This window comes from Suillus discolor (genome assembly GCF_016758755.1).
Source record: "Suillus discolor strain FC423 chromosome Unknown F5147scaffold_3, whole genome shotgun sequence".
Lineage (NCBI taxonomy): Eukaryota > Fungi > Basidiomycota > Agaricomycetes > Boletales > Suillaceae > Suillus > Suillus discolor.
In genome coordinates, this window is record NW_024541250.1 from 1,415,687 (window position 1) to 1,439,438 (window position 23,752).

A 23,752-nucleotide genomic window follows, 5' to 3' on the forward strand; every position below is an offset into this window, starting at 1 on the left:
CACTTTAGCCAGTCATGGAATCATGGCCCATGGGAGTAACCCCACTCAACATGGTCAATTCTGCTGAATATTTTCAACTGTCGCTGCCGGCGGAAATATTAGCCCTGATGCTTGACTTAATCGTCACATTATGTACCGAGTCCACAGGCTTCGTACACGGCATTTCATTGCGCTCTGCGCTAGCATCAGAGTCTCGGCTTTGTTTCAACACCAATCTGCGCCTTCTGACCGCAACTCGTGGATGGCATAACCCTAATGGCACCCTGCTTAACAGTATCTCGGCTGTCTTCCTCATCATATCCTACAGCTCGGCCTCAGTCGTCATATGTCTGGACGGACATATGAATTACTCAAAGACATCCCCAACATCTTATGTGGGTATTGCCATCGCAGGAATACCTCTCCTCATTTTGGGCGTCGCACTCCTCCTTCAGGTGATGATCGCATTGTCAGCGATGCGGGCTGTCAAAATATTCACATGGAGCTCCTCGCCTTTCGACTTGACCGCCGCACTTGTCCACCACACACAATTGACACCTACTACTTTCCGGTGCATGTGTTGTGTGTCTAACCTAGACACGTATGGAGGACCAGCGAAGCCATCAGAGACACAGCCCTCTGCGTGGCATGCTCACCCTAGCATCCGGAAAGTTGTCATTTTTCTTTGGGTTATTGTTGCAGCATGCGCTGGATGGGCGGCATTCGTCATGAGTATCTTGGACGGTTCTCTGACCTTACAAACGTGGTCGTTCTTGCAAAATTTTGAGGGCCATTTGGTGGCATATGAACTACCGAATGGCAGTCCTGAGGTGGTGTGGATTCTGCTCTTTGTCAACATTGCAGCATTCCAGGAACTGTTGACGCTTGGGCTGCATTGCTCGGAGCTCATCGTGAATGTCATTCGAGACGAAAGACAGTGGAGATGCGCTGCCAGAAGGCAAGGACTTAGAGTGGCGACGAACCCGCTGAAGCCCATTTTCACTCATCCACTCTGTCTCATACTTTTTATCGCGAAGCCTTTCCTGCGTGAGTCATTCACGCCTAATGTTTTGTTGTCAGTGTTATTCACCGATCACAGACTGGATGTTTGGGCTTTCATTCAACATAGTCAGAGGCGCCATTCAAGAATCCCTAGAACTTGAAGGTTTTTTGATACATATGTTCACTGCCCAGGTTCGCCCTTACTGTCCATGTAAAATTGTTACAACATTCTCACATATTTGCAGATCTGGAACTTATGCATTGCGCTATTTATATTTGCCTGTTTCTTCACCTTCGTTGCACTACGCCGACCGTCCGGTCCCCAGCCAGCTGCATATGGCCACCCGCAGACGCTCGCCAACCTCGTGGATGAGTGGTCGCCTGTGATGTGGTGGGGACACAAGGAGGATGGAATTCCATACTGTCATGCTGGTAGGATACTTGCATGTTCACGATGACTCGGATGCTGCATTGACACTTGAAAAGGGACAAGCGATCACCCGCTGCCGGATGTGAAGATGGACTGCGTTTATGCTGGTTCCGGTGCTGGGTCTCCGGTACCCCTCTCGTGAGAGGTACTTGATTTGCTTTTTAAGGGAGTGCTCTGATTTCTCTTTTAAAACAGAGAAGTACATCCATATCAGGCTGGCGATGTATTCATGGTGCGCACGATTAGTCATGCCATTGAACGAGATATACGATTTTCATGCTATCTACTGCGTTCTAGTTTGTTCTTCTTATACCATCGATACGAGTCTGGGACAACTTTTAGCGGACACTTTCGATTGGACCTTTATATTATTGAATCATTGTAATCATAACTTAACATCATGTAGCTGATGGACAATTTTCCTCACGGGATCTCTGCGCCGATCCTTACCACATCATCATACGATGCAACCGTTCCGTGCGATTCATTGCCAAATTTTCACTTGATCCAGAGCGTGTTACACCATTCAACTATGTAGGTGGCATCAAAGTGTACCTTCTCTCTGGCACTGCCCAGGCAAGGATGCCGAGGCGCGCGCAATTTCAGCTTGCGGAAAGTGACTCTGACACAGAAATCTGTCCCCGGTTGACCCTGAAGCACAAGCTCACAGAGGACGATGATGATAACGTCGATATGGAAGAAGGTATTTGGCCTTTGTATTTGCCATGCAATTCATTCTGCCTACTCAATGTCGACTCTAAGAGCTATGCTCTGCTACTCACCGCCACCCCCATTCAGCCCACCTGCTCATCGCTCGCATCTTTGCGTATGCCATCCATTTCGACACGTACCCCATGGGCCTTGAATGGCTCGACGATGATATAGATAGCCGAATCCTCGTTTATCAATCAACCGTCTCTGCACATACTGCACATCAGTACCTTCAAAATTCTGCTACGAAGGATATGGACGCAGACGGCCTTGCCACGGAAAAACCCATTTCAATTACTTTATGGCCACCAGAAGAGTGAATAACCAAGAGCCTGGCTAACGGTCAAGGCTTGAAAAGTATCATACATGCGTTGGGATAAGGACGACGACTGATGTAAAGAAGAAGGGCGCAAACGAAAGCAAGTTCTATAAGAAGTATGGAAAAATCGCCAGGAAAGAGGATCAGGGAGGGGAAGCACCGCAAAAGCGAAGTTAACTGTGTGAAGCCGTTGGATGATGATCTTGATGCGTATCTTGGAGCTGATAGGCCTTCTAAAATGCGCTCCGAGTATGTGGGTGGGTGATGGCAAAACCGTAGAGCGCACATCTTCTACGCCTAATTCTTCGGACCTAAAAAATCATATTTCTGCGCATGTCGTTGCCGTGCCGCGCGAAGACTGGGGCAGAGCGAGGGGTCGAGGGAGAAGAGTTCCACGCCCACAAAAAGTCCTTGAGGATGAGATAGAGCTCAGCGCTCTCCTTGTTTCCCAGCTAAGGACGACATCGATGCTGTGTTTGTACTTCTCATCACATATGTTGTAGCAGATCCCAGTAGGTGTAAAAAAGATTCGCTTACAAATATTGCGTATTGACTGCTTATAATTTATTTTGTTGCCAGACAGTTCGTATAATATATGTCACTTTTCCTGTCACCAAAATCCAATTTGGTGCACCGCCACCTCGGGCAATTGCATTCTAGAATTTCTAGAAGGAATCCAACTCGACCGTCCGACTCGGACTTCAGTTACATTTCACCTGCAAGTTGCTCTTTCATTTTGTTTCACAACACTATTACTATCAGCCATACATCACCTTCTATGGCTTGGAAATATGACGGTGACTGAGCGGTCTTCGTTTTATCTCTGGAGCTGATACAAATGAGGAGATCTCGCACCGATGCACCCGAATAATTGAACAGACTACTTACTAAGGAACCATGCTTACTGCACCCCCCGTCGACTATATGTCAAGATCAGCAATGTCCGAAGGTCATCGACGTCACCGGCCACAGCTTGTATAGTGAAATTGGAAAACTCGTTTCCTATACAAGACAAATATCTGGTGCTCGATAACAAAATTATGTTATATAGTGCGATCTACCATCGAATTTCCTCACCGGTTCGTCGATGCAGCCACATGCACCAGAGGCTATGGTCAGAATCGAAACATATTTAATCTGCGTGGGTCTATCATAATGCGCTGCCCTTCCTGTCTCTGCCTCCCATAATGATGGCAGCTTTTTCCAAACCGATAGAAGCAAATTGGCATCCACCCAGCCTTCTTGTGTATAACGCACTCCCGGGTCATCAGGACTTTGACTCAACAATATCTGATGTGAAGCCCACGGCTGATGCTAGAACCGATTTCTACGACCGCAGTCTGACGAGTCGCAGATATGCCCTTGTCGGGGTGGCATGCACAAGTATCTTCAGCTGCTTATGCGTCATTGCAGGGATTGTCACTTTAGCCAGTCACGGAATCATGGGAGCAACCCCGCTCAACATGGTCGGTGCTGACTCGAAGGTGTTTTTGACCCTGATACTTGACTTAATTGTCACATTATGTACCGAGTCCACAGGCTTCGTACATGGCATCTCATTGCGCTCTGCGCTGGCCTCAGAGTCTCGGCTTCGTTTCAACACCAACCTGCGCCTTCTGACCGCAGCTCGTGGATGGAATAACCCTAATGGCGCACTGCTTAACAGTATCTCGGTTATCCTCCTCATTATATCCTACAGCTCGGCCTCAGTCGCCATATGTCTGGACAATCATGATTGGTCAGAGACATTCTCAATAAATCACGAGGGTATTGCCATCGCAGGAATACCTCTCCTCATTTTGGGCGTCGCACTCCTCCTCCAGGTGATGATCGCATTGTCAGGGATGCAGGCGGTCAAGATCTTGACATGGAGCTCCTCACCTTTCGACGTGACCGCCGCACTCGTTCACCATACACAATTGACCCCTGCTACTTTCCGGTGCATGCGTCGTGTGTCTGACCTAGACACGTATGGAGGACCGGCGAAGCCACCAGAAACACAGCCCTCTGCGTGGCATGCTCACCCTAGCATCCGGAAAGTTGTCATTTTTCTTTGGGTTATTGTTGCAGTATGCGCTGGATGGGCCGCACTCGTCATGTATATCTGGGGCCGCTTGTTTACCAACGAAGATTACAGCAATCCTCTGACCCTACAAACGTGGTCGTTCTTCCAACGTTCTGATGGCAATTACCTTACATATGGTTTACCGAGTGGCGGTATTGAGTGGTGGATCCTGGTCTTTGTCAACATGGCGGTTGTCCAGGGACCGTTGACGCTTGGGCTGCATTGCTCGGAGCTCATCGTGAATGTCATTCGAGACGAAAGACAGTGGAGATGTGCTACCAGAAGACAAGGACTTAGAGTGGCGACGAACCCGCTGAAGCCCATTTTCACTCATCCGCTCTGTGTCATACTTTTTATCGCGAAGCCTTTCCTGCGTGAGTCATTTATGCCTAGTATTTTGTTGTCAGTGTTATCACAGACTGGATGTTTGGGATTTCATTCGACATATCCACAATCGCCACTGACGACACCCTATACGGTTTCATGATATATATGTTCACTGCTCAGGTTCGCCCTTACTGCCCATGTAAAATTGTTACAACATTCTCACATATATTCGCAGATCTAGAACTTATGCTTTGCCCTCTTTATACTTGCCTTTTTTTTCACTTTCGTCGCACTGCGCCGACCGTGTGGTCCCCAGCCGGCTGCATATGGCCACCTGCAGACGCTCGCCAACCTCGTGGATGAGTGGTCGCCTGTGATGTGGTGGGGACACAAGGAGGATGGAATTCCGTACTGTCATGCTGGTAGGATACTTGCATGCTCACGATGATGCTGGATTGACACTTTTGAAAAGGGACAAGCGATCACCCGCTGCCGGATGTGAAGATGGACTGCGTTTATGCTGGTTCTGTTGCTGGGTCTCTGGTACCCCTGTCGTGAGAGGTACTTGCCTTATTACTTTTTAAAGGGAATGTCTTGATTTCTCCTTTTAAACACAGAAGTATATCCAATTCAGGCTGGTGATGCATTCACGGTGCACACAATCAGCCATGCGGCCCATGCCATTGAACGAGACATAGATTTCCATGCTATCTACTGCATTCTAGTTGGTTCTTCTTATACCATTCATACCGACAACTTTTAGCGGACACTTTCGATTGGACCGTTGAATCATTGTAATTTTGGTGGATTATAACTTAGAATCATGTAGCTGATAGACACTTTTCTTCACGGGATCTCTGCGCCGGTCCTTACCACATCATCATACGATGAAACCTTTCCGTGTGATTCAATGCCAAGTTTTCACTCGATCTAGAGCGTGTTACACCATTCGACTATGTAGGGAGCATTAAAATGTACCTTCTCTCTGACACTGCCAGGCAACTTGAAGGATGCCGAGGCGCGCGCAATTTCAGCTTGCGGAAAGTGACTCGGACACAGAAATATGTCTTCGTTTGACCCTGAAGCACAAGCTCACAGAGGACGATGATGATAATGTCGATATGGAAGAAGGTTAAGACGAGCATTTAGCCTTTGTATTTGCCATGCAATTCACTCTGCCTACTCAACGTCGACTCTAAGAGCGAATGCTCTGCTACTCACCGGCACCTCCATTTCCCACCTGCCCATCGCTCGCATCTTTGCATATACCATGCATTTCGACGCGTACCCCATGGGCCTTGAATGGCTCGACGATGATAGCCGAATCCTCGAAAAAAAATACCAAGAGCCTGGCTAAAGGCCAAGGGCTGAAAGGTATCATACAGAGACTCAAAAAAGTAATGCACAGAATCATTTTCTATGTATCTCCACCAAAACACGATACTTTTCTGTAATGTAAATTGTGAACTGTAGCCTGAGGTGTCCTCTACAAGGGCCTAAAATTAGTAAAACAAAACACCGATAACTGCTTTCAGTAGAGGCAGAATATCAAAAATGCCATTTTTCAACTTCTCAGGGGATTTATTTTTTGTCTTGTAACCTTACCCAGTTTATAGAGCATGGTGTTCTGAGTAAAATATCACTTTGAATCGAAGGAAAATGTTGAGTCCTTGTGGAGATATATCCGTTGTAAAAAGGGGCTACATGCAAAATTTAGCAGTGTTTACACCCAAATTTTGCATGTAGCCCCTTTTTACAACGGATATATCTCCACAAGGACTCAACATTTTCCTTCAATTCAAAGTGATATTTTACTCAGAACACCATGCTCTATAAACTGGGTAAGGTTACAAGACAAAAAATAAATCCCCTGAGAAGTTGAAAAATGGCATTTTTGATATTCTGCCTCTACTGAAAGCAGTTATCAATATTTTATTTTACTAATTTTAGGCCCTTGTAGAGGACACCTCAGGCTACAGTTCACAATTTACATTACAGAAAAGTATCGTGTTTTGGTGGAGATACATAGAAAATGATTCTGTGCATTACTTTTTTGAGTCTCTGTACATGCGTTGGGATAAGGACGATGGCTCGCATAAAGAAGAAGGGCACAAAGGAAAGCAAGTTCCATAAGAGGTATGGAAAAATCGCCAGGAAAGAGGATAAGGGAGGGGAAGCACCACAAAAGCGAAATTAACGGTGTGAAGCCGTTGGATGATGATCTTGATGCGTTTCTTGGGGCTGATAGACCTTCCAAAATGCGCTCCGAGTATGTGGGTGGGTGATGCAAAACCGTTGTGGAATGCACGTCTTCTGCGCCTAATTCTTCGGACCTAAAAAATCGTATTTCTGCGCACGTTGTTGCCGTGCTGCGCGAAGACTGGCGCAGAGCAAGGGGTTGAGGGAGAAGAGTTCCACATCCACAAAAAAACCTTGAGGATGAGCTAGAGGCTCAGGTTTTCCAGAACGAGAATGATACTTTCTATGTGAGTACAGTACACTTTTTCATAATGCATGGCCCCATAATGCATAATTTTCATAATGCATCACCTTTGGGTGGGTCCCGTTGTGGGACGCGGGCAATATGTGTGCAAAACGCATAACACATAATGCATAAGCCTCTGGGCTGATTTATGCATTATGAGGCCATGTTCGGGTCAGCATCAGTCACTGTCAGCACCTATACTAATGTAGTTTAGACTATCTAAAGTGCATAGCGGTGTCAAAATTTGTCTTTGTTCTCCTCTCGCATGCCCAATAAGACCTGCAAACCGTGGGAGAAGCCAGCTCCCTACAAGCGGCGTCATGATTACGAGTTTCCAGGTGGGGACAACGAGATTGTCGAGGAAGTTCGAAGACAAATGGCAATTGAAAGGGGGGATATCATAGAGCTGGATTCAGATAGCGAGGACGGCGACGAAGATGAAAACGTGACGCCGGAGTACACTCTCACACAAGTATTCATGCTGTGCCAGCAACTCGAAGATGCTTGCCTTCAATTTGGTGAACTTGAGCTCTCATTTGATCTCTCAAAACGGCTGCGGGCAATTAGGGCTGGTGTGCGCAGAGAGGAAATTCGTGGAGCAAAGCAGACAACAATAGATTCGTACTTCGGCGGTAAATAGAAAATGATATGTTTTGGACCGCTCTCAGCTGTCACACTCTTGAGGGAGGTCACATGGCATCACAATGTGTCACATATGTCACACAACTTGGTTATGCATAAGGGGTGATAATGCCATCAGAGAACCGATGAACAAATGAGAAGGTCATCTAAAGCAATATATAATACAGCGTCACAACAATCTTTGTATATCTGCTGACCGCTTCACATGGGAATATTTGGCATTGTCGAGGAAACAACAATTTGAAAGCACACCAGCTGAGGAACGATATTGGCTAAGTGATCTCTTTCATTTGAATGTGTCTGAGAAAATATAAACGGGCTCAGGTTCAAAGCACACCAGCTGAGGAATGATGTTGGCTAAGTGATATCTTTCATTTGAATGTGTCTAAGCACCAGCTGAGGAATGATATTGGCTAAGTGATCCCTTTCATTTGAATGTGTCTAAGAAAACATAAACAAGCTCAGGTTCAAAGCACACCAGCCGAGGAACGATATTGGCTGAGTGATCTCTTTCATTTGAATGTGTCGAAGAAAACATAAACGGGCTCAGGTTCATCAAGTTTAATATGGACAGGTGCTGAGAGGGAAAAGAAAGAAGGTTGCGATTTGTGAAGGTGAAAGACACTGCGATAATGTTTAATTGTTAGCTGCTAGATATCAATTGGGGATCCGTGCGAAAAAGTGTTGCCTTTGCGGAGCAGCGGATGCATTCAATAGGTGAGCGACAGATCAACTTTTGTTCCGCTTTGACTTTTAATGACATCTACTTGAAAATTCTAACTTTCATCATTAATGGGACAATTTTTCAACGTGTAATGAAAGCAAATACCTTCCAGAGGATTACAGAGTTGACAGCAGTGAGTCATCCTTCCCATCGGCATTTCCCTTATCATTCAACGAACATCTCATGTATTTCGCCCCACACCAGTTACATTACTTCGCTTGCGACAGACATCGTGCCTCTATGACTCAGTATCTGGGCTCGCGAGTTGACATCAGTGAGTCATGCTTTCCATCGGTGTTTCCCTTATCATTCAATGAACATCTCATGTATTTCGCCCCGTACCAGTTACATTACTTCACTTGCGACAGACATTGTGCCTCTACGACTCAGTACCTGGGCTCGCGAGTTGACAACAGTGAGTCATCCTTCACATTGGTTTTTTCCTTCTCATTCAACAAGCGTCTCATGTATTTCGCCCCGTACCAGTTACATTACTTCACTTGCGACAGACGTCGTGCCTCTACGACTCAGTACCTGGGCTCGCAAGTTGACAGCAGTGAGTCATGCTTTCCATCGGTGTTTCCCTCATCATTCAACGAACATCTCATGTATTTCGCCCCACATCAGTTACATTACTCCACTTGCGACAGATGTCGTGCCTCTATGACTCAGTACCTGGGTTCGTGAGTTGACAGCAGTGAGTCATGCTTCGCATCGGTGTTTACCTCATCATTCAACGAACATATCATGTATTTCACCCCGTACCAGTTACATTGCTTCACTTGCGACAGATGTCGTGCCTCTATGGTTCAGTGCCTGGGCTTGCAAGTTGACAACAGTGAGTCATGCTTCACATCGGTTTTTTCCTTATCATTCAACGAACGTCTCATGCATTTACAGAAATAAAAACTTTTGGAAACTGATGGGCAATACCACACATTTTTGTCTAGTCATCTACAAAACAAATTGATTTGTTAAAATCACCACTTACGAAGGTGTCTTGTCATAGCTAATTAAACAAGCAGAAGAGACTTATTGACAGCTCGCGACGCACTGTCAGATATACGGATTCAAAGACAAATGTTTTGATATTAATAATATTAGTAGCATATGGTACAGTGTAAATGTAGGACTGCACTGAATGCAGTGCAGCAAAGAGTAGTCGACGCAATGATTATAGATCCTTGAAGGAAGTGGAAAAAGCAAGTGAAAATATTAAGTAGCTATTCGGAGTCAAACACGGCGTCTTCCATCTCTTGTCTCTGCGCAGCAAGTGCGCTCACAGACATCCGGGAAACAACGTCCATCGTCAAGTCTTCCCGATGATTTCTGCCGAAAACTTTTCTGCACAGGGTATTAGCGATGCAAGTGAGTTACTGACGATCGATGACTGACCTAGTCCACCATTCAAGGAGCTCTCTAACTCTGGCTCGTGCCGCCGGACCCGGGGCGTCCTCAAAGAAATCCACGATGTTGTCCCAGAAAATTTGATAATCAAAATCACCGTCTACAGCGCACCAAGATGTGATATTAGAGAGTGCAAAACGGATCTGCAAAAATAAATTTCAGCCTTACAGTCAGGGATGAGCATTGATGATTACTTGGCAAGTTGCATAAGCGATCGCACGAGGAGTGACTTTCCTCATACCTATGATAGAAGCCACACACATTTTCACTTTAGCCTGATCTGATCGTCTCCTGGCACGACAGTCGTTCTCGATGATATTGGTGCCATCGCCGTCGCCATCCACTTCGTTGGCAGAGGACGGAGAGGTAAAGATAGCTTTGAACCCCTGCGATGCGATGAGATGTGAATCAGTTGGAAAAATCAAGTTACTCACCATAACCAACAGCTTCGACTTGAAGAGACCACGTTCGAGATTCTTGGTGTCAGCTTGGTAGTCTTCGTACATGAATGCCGGCCATGAATTCTCAGACACGATGAAGGAAATTGTACAGTCGCAAATGCCAGCCCTGATGCTGGACTCGGAATATTAGTGAGATGTGAGCGACGAAGACCATCACTTACATCGGATCTCCCCAGCGCCATTCCGCTGGGCAAAGTAATTGACCGCATGCATCGTGCACAAAACCCCAATGATGTTTGTCATCCGCTCTAATGAGGGGAGTCGCATTACACTCAATATTTACCCATGACGCCATGAGCTCTTTGAGAGTTCCGGTGTCGTCACCACGAGCTGAATCCGCGCCCCGCTTGAGCTAAATGGAAAATGAGCAAGAAGTGAACAAACTGGTGTCGGAAAGTACCTTTCTGAGCATGTCTTCCAACTCTTCGTGGTCAAGACATGACAATTTTTTATGAAGCCATGGCAATACTTTAATGAATTCAATATAGCCATGTTGGAGGCGGTTTTGGCTGTTCCTTTTCATAAACAAACATGAGGATATGAACAATGATACTACTCACTCCGGAGTGGTGTCGCTGTCTGCGTTTTCTTCACAACGCCGGTCATTTTCGGCAATGAGATCCTCTATGGGAGTGTAAAGGACCACCATCTGGCGAATCGCTCGTCCCTGTGAAACATAATAGGTCATCTTCCTAGTGACAATGAGACACTGAAACTGCTTTCAGTGGTTGAGAAAGGAGGTGCGCACCTTTGCTTTGTCGCTTTATCTTGCTTCAAAATTTCGACCTCCTCCATGAGGGCGGCAATCTTGCGCTTCGCCCTAGCATGAGGGGATGTTTGGACACAAAGGGATGTGTTCGAAGAAGGTGCATTCTCAGACGACATGCCAGAGATTTGAAGTGGGGTGAACGAAAGAGTTCAACCTGTGAGGCCGTCTTATATACTTGCCGAAAGCTCTAATGACCTTGTGATCACGTGAAAATCTCTCATGAGTTGTTCTCGAATAAGTAGAAGAGACTCGCCTTACTTGGTAGTTTGTCTCGAGCCCGTTTTGGTGATCCGTAGTAGCCCGTGTCGAGCCTGTTTTTGGATTAGTGTCAGAAACCCTGAAATTTGCAAGACAGGCATACAACGTGCGGAGTGCCCTTGGTAAGTGAGTTGCTGCTTGTAACCTAAAGTAGTAGTCACTTCATTGCCATCTATACAAATAATGTTCTGTCAACCAGTTAGTGAGTCGACCGGCCAAAATGTTCGCTTTAAAGTCTCCCCGACTCTCGTAATCAGAAAAGTAAGTATCGGTGGCCTTCACGACAGCGACGACAGCATCCAAATGATTTTCACTTCCTTGCATTTGACACAAGGCGACCGCAGTCAAGTGCGCGACATTGCCAAAACAGATGCGATGCTGCAAGGCTTGTTAGTAACGATTGCGATCAGTGAGAATAAAGTTATCATTCCTACTAACGACTCAGTAAGTGAATGTGGGCACCAACATTACTATTGATGTACCTTTGAGGCGGTTCAGCTCAATGCGCTTAACTTGCTCGGGTGTCAGAAGCGAGTTCTCGGCAGTGGAAAGCGTAGGAGAAGCATTCCTGGATTAATGCTTGAGACCTCCGGTGATTGATTGCTAGCTTTACTAAGGGTTGGAGACGGTGTTTCCGTTTCATATGACAAAGACTCGAGTTCTACGGATTAGGAAGTTGGTATTTTTACCACTGATGTGAGCGGTCAACTATTGGCAATACGTCCCATGCACTGTCTGCGCGTTTTCCTGGTATTCGACTAATATATTGGCAACATAACGACAGCAATGATAACAAGCAGGTCAGTCGAAGCAAATCATCAACTTTCTACACTTGTGCACGTAGCATCGTTCGTTTTTGGCGACTTATCGCCCGAGTAATGACTCCTGTCGTGCCATTGGCAACGACCGGTTCGATAGGTGTAGGCCCGCTTTCTGTGGTCAGTTGGAGTGTCGACTTCCATCGGCAAATGTCCGCTCAACACGGAGCGAACCATCGTGGTGTGTGCACTAGGACCAGCCATGGGTCAAGCCCGCAGCACCCGAACTCAAGATGCCCACACCGATACCAAACCTCCTTCCACCAGCAATGTCCGCATCGCTTGAGCAATATCTGGCAGTTTGATGAACATTCCAGCACCTTCCAAATACCCTCCAAATCCATACCTGTCATATGAATACCGGGAGGCTTTCCCAAATGTCGCAGATGTTCGAGTACAATATTCTTGACACGTTCCAGGTACTCCGGTGCATTCATATCCCCTGTATTTGACGTAGTCCGGTCCAAAATACTTGTAGTATTCATCCACGGGTATTTCTAGATCATGTCAGTACGAGGTGAGAGAACTGCACTGAAAAAAGGCCAACCCAGTAGTACGGAGGCTTGTTGAAGGACTTCACAAATTGACACGGTTGGCATGCCCTGAATGTAAGTTCAAACAAGTCAAGGGTGACACTTTTGGTCATACCTCACATAGATAGGTTTAGGCAGCCGAGTTTGCCGACAATGAGTCCGTTCCAAATTGAAGAACAATAGCCGACGGGTCATACAATTCCATGACCTCACGAATCACCTGTATTGAAAACTTGTAGACGCCTAGCTGGAAAAGAAAACATCACTCACAGGTTCGAACACTGATTTATAGTTTTCAGTCCGAGAATCCATCGCGCAATGGGAAGTTGGGAAAGTAATATCCTCCTTCGCCTATTCCTATGTCCTGATAGGTGTCAACAATATTCCATCAACAAGACAAGATGACGCTTACCCGCAATTCGCCAGTTCCTGGAAAATACTCGCCATATTTGTGGAAACTGGCCAGTCATGACCCGATCTGTGAACGCTTCTTCTGCCCCGTCGCCATGATGAACATCAATATCAATGTAAAGGACTCTGGTATGATACCTGGTGGGTTCCGATCATCAGGACCATGACATGATTAGACTCTGCAATTGAAAAGCCCTTACCGGAACAACTCAAGAATGCTCAGCACGATGTCTGCGGCATGTAATTAGCGTGAAGATGACTGTTGCAGAAAGAGTTTGTAGAGTTGGTTTCGTCCTGTTCAGGGCAAATAACCGTGTCACAACCTTCGGCTTGATAGACAACCATAACTCACGGGTGCCCAGGACCATAGTGGAACCCCCCGATGAGTCCGAGTCGAAGAACTAACACTGACGGGGAGGTAAGCACGACTCTGATCGAGGAATTTCCGGCTGCAAAGATGACTTACCACGGAATGCTGAGTAGACCGTGCGACCGAGGTCTCTCAGGCTATCTTACCTGCGTTAGTAAGCATCTTTGAAGTAAGTCGATGAGTCCGCGAGCTGAAACTGAGCGAAGGAAGAGCAATCGGTCGCTTCCATGACTGGAGCATTGTTCTGAAGCGTGCTTCGGCGCCTTTTAGTCAATCTCCTTCCAGACAGTAATAACCGTGACGCGCAACGACAACTATCGGAGCGAATGTTGCTATAAAACGCTAAGCAAATGCGCCAATGCCGGTAGGATCGGGTTTTGAAGGTGAACTTTAAGAATAAAGTTCCTATAGTAGCACTTAACGTTCCAAGAGGTAAATTTTTCGATCCGAACAGCATTTATTACCTAATCAGCTGGTCAACCAATGTTTACCATGTTTGTAGAACTGCTTATCAAACTTCTGCCTTGCGTTCCACTTGCTCTCACCGGACGTGATTTTACTCAATCGATAATCTTCACGTGTTCATGGGCAGAAGGCGGGAAATATCTTTATTTGAAGATGTACATTTTATATCTTTTGCTCGCCTCACTCATCACAATGTCAGGCTGGCCTGGGGACGATGAACAATCGCAGGCCGTTTACGATGATGATTCCCCACATCTTTATATCGACTATACCGCAGACCCTCTGATGGGATTACCAATCCATCCTGACCATCGTCATGATCAGGTAGTTCATCGCTCGTTTTCACCTCACCCTGGTCACGATGTGGTGGCCGCAGGCCCAGTGAGTGATCTATACTGAAACTCAAGTCTTGCTCATTGCCGTTCGTTCGCAGGCCCAGGGCAACCATCATGTACTAGAGATAGCGCATCCTGTACCCAGATATGGCATTCCTCCGGTTTTCTATACTGCCTGGCCAACGTCGCAGTCTTCAGATTCCCCACCGGCCATGCACGCAGGAGGTGCTTCCATGCATCAAAACGTGAGCCACCCTGAGCACGGGTCCAGTCAGCAGCCCGAGATCGCGGTGCCAACGTCAAGCCTAGAACCATCGAATATATCATCATCCCATTCTAGCGTCACCCTCGAGCAGTCCCTCTCATTATGATCTCGACGATATCACCTATCACACAAAGATGAGCTGCCAACGCAGCAAAGTTGGCCCCGCTCGCGCAATCTTCAAGACAGCTAAACTTGTCGGCATGGAGCGAGCCCAGCTCGCCAGGAAACTTCAAGCTGGTGCATCTTCTGCCACCACTCAAGGCTCATCCGAGCAATCATCTGGGGCTGACATGAAGATCGTCCCCGGATCAGGCATCAGAAAGCTGTTGGAATGTTTTCGAGTTGGAATGAGAAAGACTTCCTTCGAAGAATCAATATTGCCCTCGATCAGTTCCCTTAGTGCAACAGTGGATTCTTCATGGCAAGCCGTGGCCAATGAACTCCAAGGCAAGTCTTTCCCAAAGCTCCGAGTAATATACGAGACTGATTGGAAACAGGAACCGACCAGGATTGGGCCATGGAGATGATGAAGGACAAGAATTACGTTGACGAAAAGATGGGATCCGTGATCGATGAAGTATCGGAGGAGATATGTGCAGTGGCACGAATTTTCACATACCAGTGCTATGAACTCGACTTTGGCGACTTGGCCATGTTGGTGAAGAAGTCAGACATCGACGAACGCGCAAATTATATTCAAGGTTTGCTGAAAGACGATTTGTTCATTTATGGTAAACTATTCTCTGTAAGTCTAATCCGCTCGTGGCTCACATTCATAAATCAACACTGATATGTCCTTTGAGGTCGACAGAGCTGACCTTGGCATCATCGCATTCGCTAGCCCAGCCATAATCCGAATGACTTGATACTTATTGCACGACAGCCCCCATCGATATCACAAGTACATCTCCAATGGCAAGTACGGACCAATACTCGCCATGGCCACTGCGGTCTGCGAGTGGGTACTGCACCAATATGAGACAGGTTACTTTGTCGAAAGCAAGTTTTTGCCAGAAGAAAACATGCGCAAAAACACCAAGTACCTGAACATGTTCAACAATATGAGCGCTGAGGTGATTGCTACCCTTATCTTACATTTGACTAGCAATTCTGCATTGACTCAAGCTTCGCTCGTTACCTTTTAATATCTTTAGGTTTAAATTGTTCCCCCAATTCTTACTGCATACGGTGACAGTGGTAGTCACATTGTACTTGTAGTCTCATGATCCCAGGTTCGCTTTTAGGAAATACTAAAGCATTCGGTTCGGTGACTAGGGTGTTTACTAAGTGAGTACGTACTATTCCGGCAGATGCACTACGGAGCTACTGAGACTTCAAAGCTTCTACGTCTAGTACCAAACACGGAAATCGAGTGATCGACAAGGCGCTAGATCATTTCAGGTAATCATACGCGGACTTTCCATTGAACTGTAATGATACTGACGAACTGAACTAGAACTTTGATATAAAGGTCGGGTGGGCGAAGTTACAGTCTACACTGCCTATCCTTAGTGCACGATGTCTCCCATTACTCGTACTCAGAATAATCATGTCGATTCTATTCCATCTGTGACTCGCCAGGCGCTCTTCTCATATTCAAACTACTGCGTATCTCCTTGGTGCACGTAAAGGACTGCCCAATGTCGACGAGGAAGAGATAAATCGCACTCGTGCCGTTCAGTCGTGGTACGAGTCAGAGGCGCCGGAAGGGCAACTGACAAACCAGGAATCTCTTGAGAAAGGTAATTGTTCGTTCGTTTTCAATGGCGATTTCGAATACTCACATCAACTTACTACTAGTCGAATTTCGGATCCCTTTGAACACTGCCGATACAAACAAATCTACGACATACGTCGACCATTTTTACGCCGAGTCAGACCTGAGTCCCCTAGATATGTTCGATTCTATGAGGGCCGCGATGGATCTTCCAAAGACCTACGAGCATTTAGGCTGGCGCTTATCTACAGCCCGCCGTATGGACCTGCCGCATAGACTCTTGACGGCCCAAGATATCAAGAGCGCTTTCAAAGCTGCGAGAGCGGAACAGCTCTCTGGACGGCACAAGAAAAATGTTGCAATTGAAGTCGTAAATACTGTACGTGCCTTGCTAATCATAAGTTTCTCGCACGATATAAAAGTACTTGTTGCAGCAGATGCCTGTATTAAAAGGGACAGCAAAGCAACATGCAGGTACTACGCGTTCTGCAGGCGAGCAGAACCATCTACCCAGTACATCCCAGTTTGACGACCGTGAAGAAGTTCGTATCTCACGTAGTAAGGAAGGAACCGCGTCCCTTCAGCGTGTGCCAACCGAGCTCATATCACCCATAATCCACAATCATGTTCATCTCCCATCTGCGATCAACGACACGTGGGCTTCCGAGTCTAATGGTGTACTTTCTGAACAGCAACGTGACAACTCCACAGCTCCTCGACCCCTCAAGAGGACGTATGCACTCTACTTGGAGAGTGACGAAGACACCGATGATGAAGAACCACCGCAAGGCATCGATGAAGTCCTTGCGAAGATCCATTCTCGCTACCCTGATATGAACTTGCCGCAATACACGAACACGCTGAAGAAGCATGGTATATTTTATCTGCCCACCACAACACATTTTAATAGTAGATTTTATGTAGAAAAGGTTGGTATGTCGGAGGGCGCAGCATTTACATTTCACACTTGTATTTCTAAAACTCACATGAAGGATGGACGTGCGAAGGCGAGAAGGAAGGCGAAAGGGAAATACAGGGCACGAGCTGACGATAAGGAAAATTTTCATGCTCACTAACGGTCTTAAATAATTTAAATATGCATTCTTCGTGTATCTCAGATTATTTTAGAATTTCTAGTAGTACTACTCTGGGCGTTTTATCGGAAGATTCCTGGATTGAAATTCAAAGGAGGAGGACTCCAAACCTTGATAACAATTGCAGTGCCTCCATGCTAGTCCTTGCCATACTAGTTCATCTTTTGATAATCATGGTTGACTGTGCCCTCAGGGTTACAGTGAGAGCTGATTTTCATCCTAGTTCACATTCATTGTACCTGTCATATGGTGGAGCAACAATCCCCAACTTCAACCACCACAGCACCGTGCCAGTGGCAAGCACTTTTCACCAATATGATTTTATGGATGGGAGAGTTGGCAAAGACATCAGTATAATCATGTGTATCTTCCAATGGAATGGCATGATTATGGTCTTTCTCAAGAGCAGCTGGTACATGGTGGAGATGACAAGGTTAACCTCATTGCAGGCAAGCACCTTTCTCCTACGTCCTCGAGTTGAGCATTTATCTCAGTATTGTAGCACGCTAAAAAGTACACCTGAAGCAAGGGGTAATGTTATTACAAGTCTCAAAGGCGGTGTGCTTGATTGATTATCCCCAGGTAGAGCAGCTGGTGCATGGTGGAGATGATGAAGCTAACTTCATTGTAGAGCTGGCAAGTATCTCCCTTCTATGTCCTCAAGTTAAGCGTTTATCTCAGTATTGTAGCACACTAAAAGTTACACCTGAAGCAAGGGCTAATGGTATCAAAAGTCTCAAAGGCGGTGCGCTTGATTGGATTACCCCCAAGTAGCAGAGTCTCGTCCCTGCTCTTGCCCGCAACTTGAAGGTATGTGGCGTGTGATCTATGTTCTACAGATATTCTGCTGTGCGTAAGAACATGCTGTCCAAGTAGAGGAGCCCTCCAATGGAAGAACCTCATAAAGGTGATGTCTTGCTTCATTCTTTCTGACTGGTGTACACTCATAGCATACCACGAAGACTCGGCCAAGGACATCCTCTTCCGCGATTGCATCTCAGACGCCGTGGACCTTATAGTTGGCACTTGCCGACAAAAGCGTACGTATGCCATGGCGAGCTGTCATAGTGAAAACATTTACATATGGGAACAGTAAGTTCTTCTCTCGGGATTAGGTCGTGGGCTGATCATAAGCAGGGATTCTCGAAATCTGTCCCTGCACCCCTAAGTCTGCATAACCCACACGAAACAACACTGACGATTCAATGAAGGCCTCCCCACCACGCTGGTGCCTACACCCACTCCCGCTCCCGTGCTCCCTCCCAGTACAGCTGCAGTCACCGGACTCAACAGCCTCCTGGCTGACATGCCATTCACATTGATCGCTGACATTCTAGAACATTGTGTAGCGAGCCAAGATTGATCTTATTATGTGAGTCACGTATCCAAATTTTCGGTGGTCCATCGATGATCTGATGCACGGGATCTGGGTGCAGAACCCACATTCCCTTGGCACCAGCAATACGTCCTTGCATGGCAACATGTCTTGTGCTACCTCGGCAAAGATGGCGTCATGCACCTCGCTTGTGTCGCTAAGGGGGTCACCATCGAATCTGCGACACCATTATCCCATTGTGAATTTTGCATTATCGCCAAGCACCCGCACAATTTTCACCTGTCCGGATCAGAATGTGCATTTCGCTTTCTCGACCTTGTTCATTCCGACGTCTGTGGTCCAATCCCCACCGTCACTCCTCACAGCAAGCGTTATTTAATCCTCTTCCTGAACGATCACACGCACGCCTTGACACCGAAACCCAGGACTTTGGTTAAGCTCACTTTCAATAGATGATATCTCTGAAAATGGAACCTGAAGACGAAGGGGAAACATAGCCCACCACCACATGCCCAAGCAGCAATGTTGGAATAAACATGAAAGTGTCCATCATCCACTCATTCACCATGACAATCTACTAATTACTTCGTATTCCCAACAGTCTCCTGATCTCATTCAACTCCCGCCAGGAAGTCTCGACATATCTCATAGCGTCCTCCAACTCCTGCTCCCTCCGTAACTGCCATTGAAGTCAGCCAGCACTTGTCTTCGTCCGTAATTGTAATTGGCTCGCGCTGCAATGCAGAACAGTTATTGTGAATTCGGTCTTGAGCCGTTTGTGTCGTATTGTTCCATATCGCCTAAAATCTGTTAGTACTGGAATGGTATCTATAGTAGTAGGTGCCACATATGATCGCCAAGTCACTGATGATTAACGGTCCTGGGACGTTTAACGGTTGTGGGGTGATCAATGGTTGTGGGGCGATCAGCGGTTCTGGGACGATTGGCAACGGTTCTGGGACGATGTGATCCAGTGGTAGTTGCTGGTGGGTGAGTCCGGTACGGTCAGGCAACTTCTACTAGGCAGACCTTCAAGGAAATACTTACCGCTGGCCCTTGTGCTTAAAATTGTACTGATCGTTATGTTGTAGGTTAAAAAAAATGTTCTGATCCATGATATGTAGTAGTACTTGATCTTTACTGGTGCTAGCGCTCGTCGCGGCTGTATAGAGTCTGTATAGTAGTGGCAAATGGAGCTGAGTTAGAATGTTTGCCTTTTTTGGATAAACTTCAAGCGGCCGGCGCCACTCAGACTCACTGACTTTATTTTTTTCAAAATCCAGTAACATGGACTCGCGAGCCACCATCTCCACCAGCGCACAAGTCATAATAGGTCCGTACTTGAGTCCACCTTATTTCTTCCAGCATTCACCTGCATCTCACAGACATGACTTGTTACACCGGTGGCAAGACTGTTTTTAGCGATCACCAAATGTGTGACATTACTAGTACGCCCTCGGAATGCATCGACATGCTATATACTAATTTTGGTAGACCTCAGCCGCAACTTAGCAAGGAAGCATCATCTGTTCTCATTGACCTTGGGGAGGCTGTGCAGTTGAATGCGACCCGTGATGAGGTCGGTGTGCTCATTGATGGTACACTATTGCAAGAGGTCTACGTCAGGAACGCTTGTCTGCAAGCCATCCAGGTCAGTATCATTTTCTTGCAGTTTGCGTCACTTTTGTTCATCGTTTTTGTAGCCATTCGATTTGACTGATCTTGATTGGTCTCCGCAACTTTGGATAGCCTGCCATGACGATGACGAGCAGAATGCCCGTCTCGCTAATCACGTGTGGGAGGATAATGGCTTGGATGTGCCAGAAGACTTCGTTGACAAGCTCATGAGCTATCTCGGTATGTAGTTCATGTTTCTATACTTAAATTCTAATGTGTCTATTAGAGCACATCAATGCGTACGTTCGAACCAGCACGCCATCAGCCATCGCGGAGGCTGTAATTTATTGGCCTCGAAAGAGTGCACTGACCATAGCTGCTCTACAAGACTTCTACCGGGAAAAGGTATGATTCCTCATTCTTCTTTACGTGCTCGGCTCTAATCAGTCTGAAGGCTAAAATTCTTGCACCCGAGTTCGACCAATATGTTAGTGCCATATTAAACTTTCCAGTTATGATCCTCACTTGATGCCCAGGGCATGGTTATTGCTTCTAGCCTCGATCGCTCCGATCCATAGGCTACCCGGGTGGCAGTGGCCCTTGCATTTGAGCACTTGGCTCTGTCATTCACAGAGGACCAGGTTAAACCGTTCTTCATATTCTTGATTAAGGACGAAGCATTGGGTGACAGGTCATCGGACGTGCGCCGCAGAACGCTTCGGGCTGGAACTGCTGTGATCGATATCCATGGCTCAAAGCGGCTTGCGGGGCTACTCTCGACTTTTGAAGAACATCTAGGTGGCCCGAGTGCTGCGAATGAAACTGGGGATCAAATCAAGGAAGCCGTTGTCATTCTGTTTGGACCCGTTGCCAGGCATCTCGACGCTTCGGATACACGCATTCCCAGCATTGTCGACCAACTGGTCGAAGCTCTCAAAACTCCGGCGGAACAAGTTCAAATAGCTGTTTCCGACTGTCTTGTCCCCCTAGTCAAACTCATGGGCCCGGGTGTTCGCACGCTCGTTGATCACTTATTTGAGGAACTTTTCGATGGATCGAAATATGCCAGTCGACGGGGAGCTGCCTATGGTCTTGCAGGTACCATCAAGGGTTTGGGAATAGGCGCCATGAAAGAATATGATGCCACCAACTGCCTCCGGACAGCTCCTGAGGTTTGAAACGCGTCAAGGCGCAATGTTTGCATTTGAAACTTTGTCGAACACGCTTGGCCGACTATTCGAGCCATACATCACAAATATCCTCCCCGTTCTGTTGACCGTATTCGGTGACACAACAGCAGACGTACGCGAGGCTGCTCAGGATGCAGCAAGGGTAATCATGGGTAATATGTCCGGGTATGGCGTTAAGCTCATTCTCCCTTCATTATTGTCTGATTTGGATGAGAAACAGTGGAGATCTAAAAAGGGTTCCATCGAATTGATGGGCATGATGGCTTACTGCTTGCCCCGACAACTATCACTATCACTGCCCATCATCATTCCGCGCCTTACTGGCGTTCTGATGGATACCCATGCTCAGGTCAAAACTGCGGCCAACAAGAGTCTAAAACAGTTTGGAGAAGTGATCAATAACCCTGAGATACAGGCTCTTGTTCCGACGCTACTGAAAGCACTTGTGGATCCTGCGAAGATGACAAACACTTTGTCAGCCCTCCTGAAGACATCATTTATGCACTACATTGATCACTCTTCTCTGGCGCTGGTGAGCTGCTGCTTCAAATTGCTGTTTTCAAAGCTTATATGTCACAGGTCATTCCCATTATCGAGCGTGGATTACGGGAACGAGGGACGGAGGGCAAGAAGAGAGCCACCCAGATTGTTGGCAATCTCGCATCTTGAACAGATTCCAAGGATTTTGTGCCGTACTTGTCTTCGCTCTTACCGTTGGTGCATGTCGTTCTGGTTGATCCCGTGCCAGAAGCACGTGCGACTGCTGCAAAGGTGCTCGGGACGCTCGTTGAACGTCTCGGAGAAGCCCACTTCCCTGACATTGTCCCTGGACTTTTGAGAACCCTCAAGACCGACACCTCTGGTGTTGATCGACAAGGTGCGGCTCAGGGTCTCAGCGAAGTGCTTTCCGGACTTGGCATGGAATGACTTGAAGGCCTTCTCCCTGACATTATTGCAAATGCGCAGTCCCCTCGGAGTACCGTCAGGGAAGGTTTCATGTCTCTCCTCGTATATCTACCAGCTACCTTCGGCGCTCAATCCCAACCACATTTACCGAAAATCATATCCCCCATATTGAGCGGACTGTCTGACACAGAAGAGTACATTCGGGAAGCTGCTATGTGAGCAGGGCGGATGATTGTAACTGATTACTCCACCAAGGCGATTGACTTGCTCCTGCCTGAACTTGAGCAAGGCATGTTCGATGCTGGTTGGCGCATTAGGGTGAGTCCTTTTTTGCAGCATATTTTTACATGACTTTACCACCGGTCGTTAACAATCATCATGTATTCCAGCGAAGAGTTCGAACAGCAAGAGGTAAGTTTACATGGCATGATTAAATATTTCTTCGTTCATCTCTTTCTTCAAGACTGCCAGTCGTACCACGGCAGAGCTAAGCCGCAAGTCTGGCAAGAAGGTTCTGGGCAAAAAATTTTCAATTCTTCATACCAAGTCGCATTCTCCTGATATTTGTACTCGCGAAGATGTTTGCCTTATGCTGTGCAATGTAATGTAAGGACACTTCTTTTCTCCCCTTTCGTAGTGTCTCACGGCATTTAGCGAGAGCACATCCGATGCACAACGTGATGGCCATGAAAACAAAATACTTAACATGGTCCGTGCCTCTCTAGTGGATGACGACGCTAGTGTACGTTCGGCAGCTGCGAAGGCATTCAATGTGCTCCAAGAGCATCTCGGTGTAAGAGCGATTGACCAGACGATCCCTACTTTGTTGGAGGCTTTACGCCAGCCTGGTGCAAGTTCAGACACTGCACTTCAAGCCTTGAGGGAGGTCCTGTCGGTATGTATCGTCCTTTTTGTTTGTGAACAAGGATGTACTCACCCAATTAAAGGTCTGGGCGTCTACTGTGTTCCCTGTTCTCATCCGGCCTTGATTGCCACACCTATGACGGTTTTCAATGCTTAGAGCTTTAGCGTCGCTCGTTACCGTTGCTGGGCATGGCCTTGAGCAAGCGCTCATTGTCATCCTTGGAGCATTAGTGAAGGTTTTGGAAGAGCCCA

At 46.8% G+C, this 23,752-nt stretch overlaps 6 protein-coding genes across 6 annotated transcripts; 5 read left to right on the plus strand and 1 right to left on the minus strand.

Annotated features, from left to right (window-relative positions):
* The first annotated feature begins 80 nt into the window (after positions 1 to 80).
* On the plus strand, positions 81 to 1,808 carry F5147DRAFT_603420 (uncharacterized protein). The gene is made up of 5 exons (XM_041432280.1): positions 81 to 1,026; positions 1,079 to 1,173; positions 1,227 to 1,413; positions 1,468 to 1,556; positions 1,607 to 1,808. Exons 1-4 carry the CDS (start codon positions 108 to 110, stop codon positions 1,551 to 1,553), a joined length of 1,287 nt encoding a protein of 428 aa, XP_041299280.1. The 5' UTR covers positions 81 to 107; the 3' UTR covers positions 1,554 to 1,556; positions 1,607 to 1,808.
* Positions 1,809 to 3,628: 1,820 nt separating this feature from the next.
* Positions 3,629 to 5,391, plus strand: F5147DRAFT_832948 (uncharacterized protein; the record flags this gene model as incomplete). Its single annotated transcript, XM_041443837.1, has 4 exons — positions 3,629 to 4,880; positions 4,925 to 5,013; positions 5,075 to 5,255; positions 5,306 to 5,391. 4 exons carry the CDS (start codon positions 3,629 to 3,631, stop codon positions 5,389 to 5,391), a joined length of 1,608 nt encoding a protein of 535 aa, XP_041299281.1.
* Positions 5,392 to 7,489: 2,098 nt separating this feature from the next.
* Positions 7,490 to 7,958, plus strand: F5147DRAFT_802054 (uncharacterized protein; the record flags this gene model as incomplete). The annotated part of the gene is made up of 1 exon (XM_041443287.1): positions 7,490 to 7,958. Exon 1 carries the CDS (start codon positions 7,584 to 7,586, stop codon positions 7,956 to 7,958), a length of 375 nt encoding a protein of 124 aa, XP_041299282.1. The 5' UTR covers positions 7,490 to 7,583.
* Positions 7,959 to 9,907: 1,949 nt separating this feature from the next.
* On the minus strand, positions 9,908 to 11,437 carry F5147DRAFT_648224 (uncharacterized protein; the record flags this gene model as incomplete). Its single annotated transcript, XM_041433269.1, has 9 exons — positions 9,908 to 10,028; positions 10,080 to 10,234; positions 10,260 to 10,332; positions 10,353 to 10,477; positions 10,526 to 10,664; positions 10,714 to 10,904; positions 10,953 to 11,067; positions 11,113 to 11,244; positions 11,301 to 11,437. The coding sequence occupies 9 exons, from the start codon at positions 11,435 to 11,437 to the stop codon at positions 9,908 to 9,910; spliced, it is 1,188 nt and encodes a 395-aa protein (XP_041299283.1).
* A 2,931-nt stretch (positions 11,438 to 14,368) lies between these two features.
* On the plus strand, positions 14,369 to 18,950 carry F5147DRAFT_767907 (uncharacterized protein; the record flags this gene model as incomplete). Its single annotated transcript, XM_041440916.1, has 11 exons — positions 14,369 to 14,557; positions 14,610 to 14,781; positions 14,852 to 15,246; positions 15,285 to 15,521; positions 16,233 to 16,252; positions 16,358 to 16,518; positions 16,577 to 16,872; positions 16,928 to 17,366; positions 18,538 to 18,627; positions 18,681 to 18,755; positions 18,799 to 18,950. The coding sequence occupies 11 exons, from the start codon at positions 14,369 to 14,371 to the stop codon at positions 18,948 to 18,950; spliced, it is 2,226 nt and encodes a 741-aa protein (XP_041299284.1).
* A 1,360-nt stretch (positions 18,951 to 20,310) lies between these two features.
* On the plus strand, positions 20,311 to 23,625 carry F5147DRAFT_802057 (armadillo-type protein; the record flags this gene model as incomplete). Its single annotated transcript, XM_041443288.1, has 15 exons — positions 20,311 to 20,357; positions 20,418 to 20,574; positions 20,627 to 20,780; positions 20,827 to 20,945; positions 20,995 to 21,027; positions 21,119 to 21,712; positions 21,783 to 22,262; positions 22,310 to 22,378; positions 22,412 to 22,607; positions 22,665 to 22,851; positions 22,892 to 22,954; positions 23,026 to 23,047; positions 23,100 to 23,237; positions 23,274 to 23,531; positions 23,584 to 23,625. The coding sequence occupies 15 exons, from the start codon at positions 20,311 to 20,313 to the stop codon at positions 23,623 to 23,625; spliced, it is 2,559 nt and encodes an 852-aa protein (XP_041299285.1).
* Between the last annotated feature and the right edge of the window lie 127 nt (positions 23,626 to 23,752).

What these genes read in the sequence shown, in the direction of transcription:
- F5147DRAFT_603420 (XM_041432280.1), top strand. Translation starts at nt 108, where the DNA reads ATGCTTGACTTAATCGTCACATTATGTACCGAGTCCACAGGCTTCGTA. An exon ending in TATCGCGAAGCCTTTCCTGC is followed by an intron (nt 1,027 to 1,078) that starts GTGAGTCATTCA and finishes CACCGATCACAG; the next exon opens with ACTGGATGTTTGGGCTTTCA. An exon ending in AATTCCATACTGTCATGCTG is followed by an intron (nt 1,414 to 1,467) that starts GTAGGATACTTG and finishes ACACTTGAAAAG; the next exon opens with GGACAAGCGATCACCCGCTG.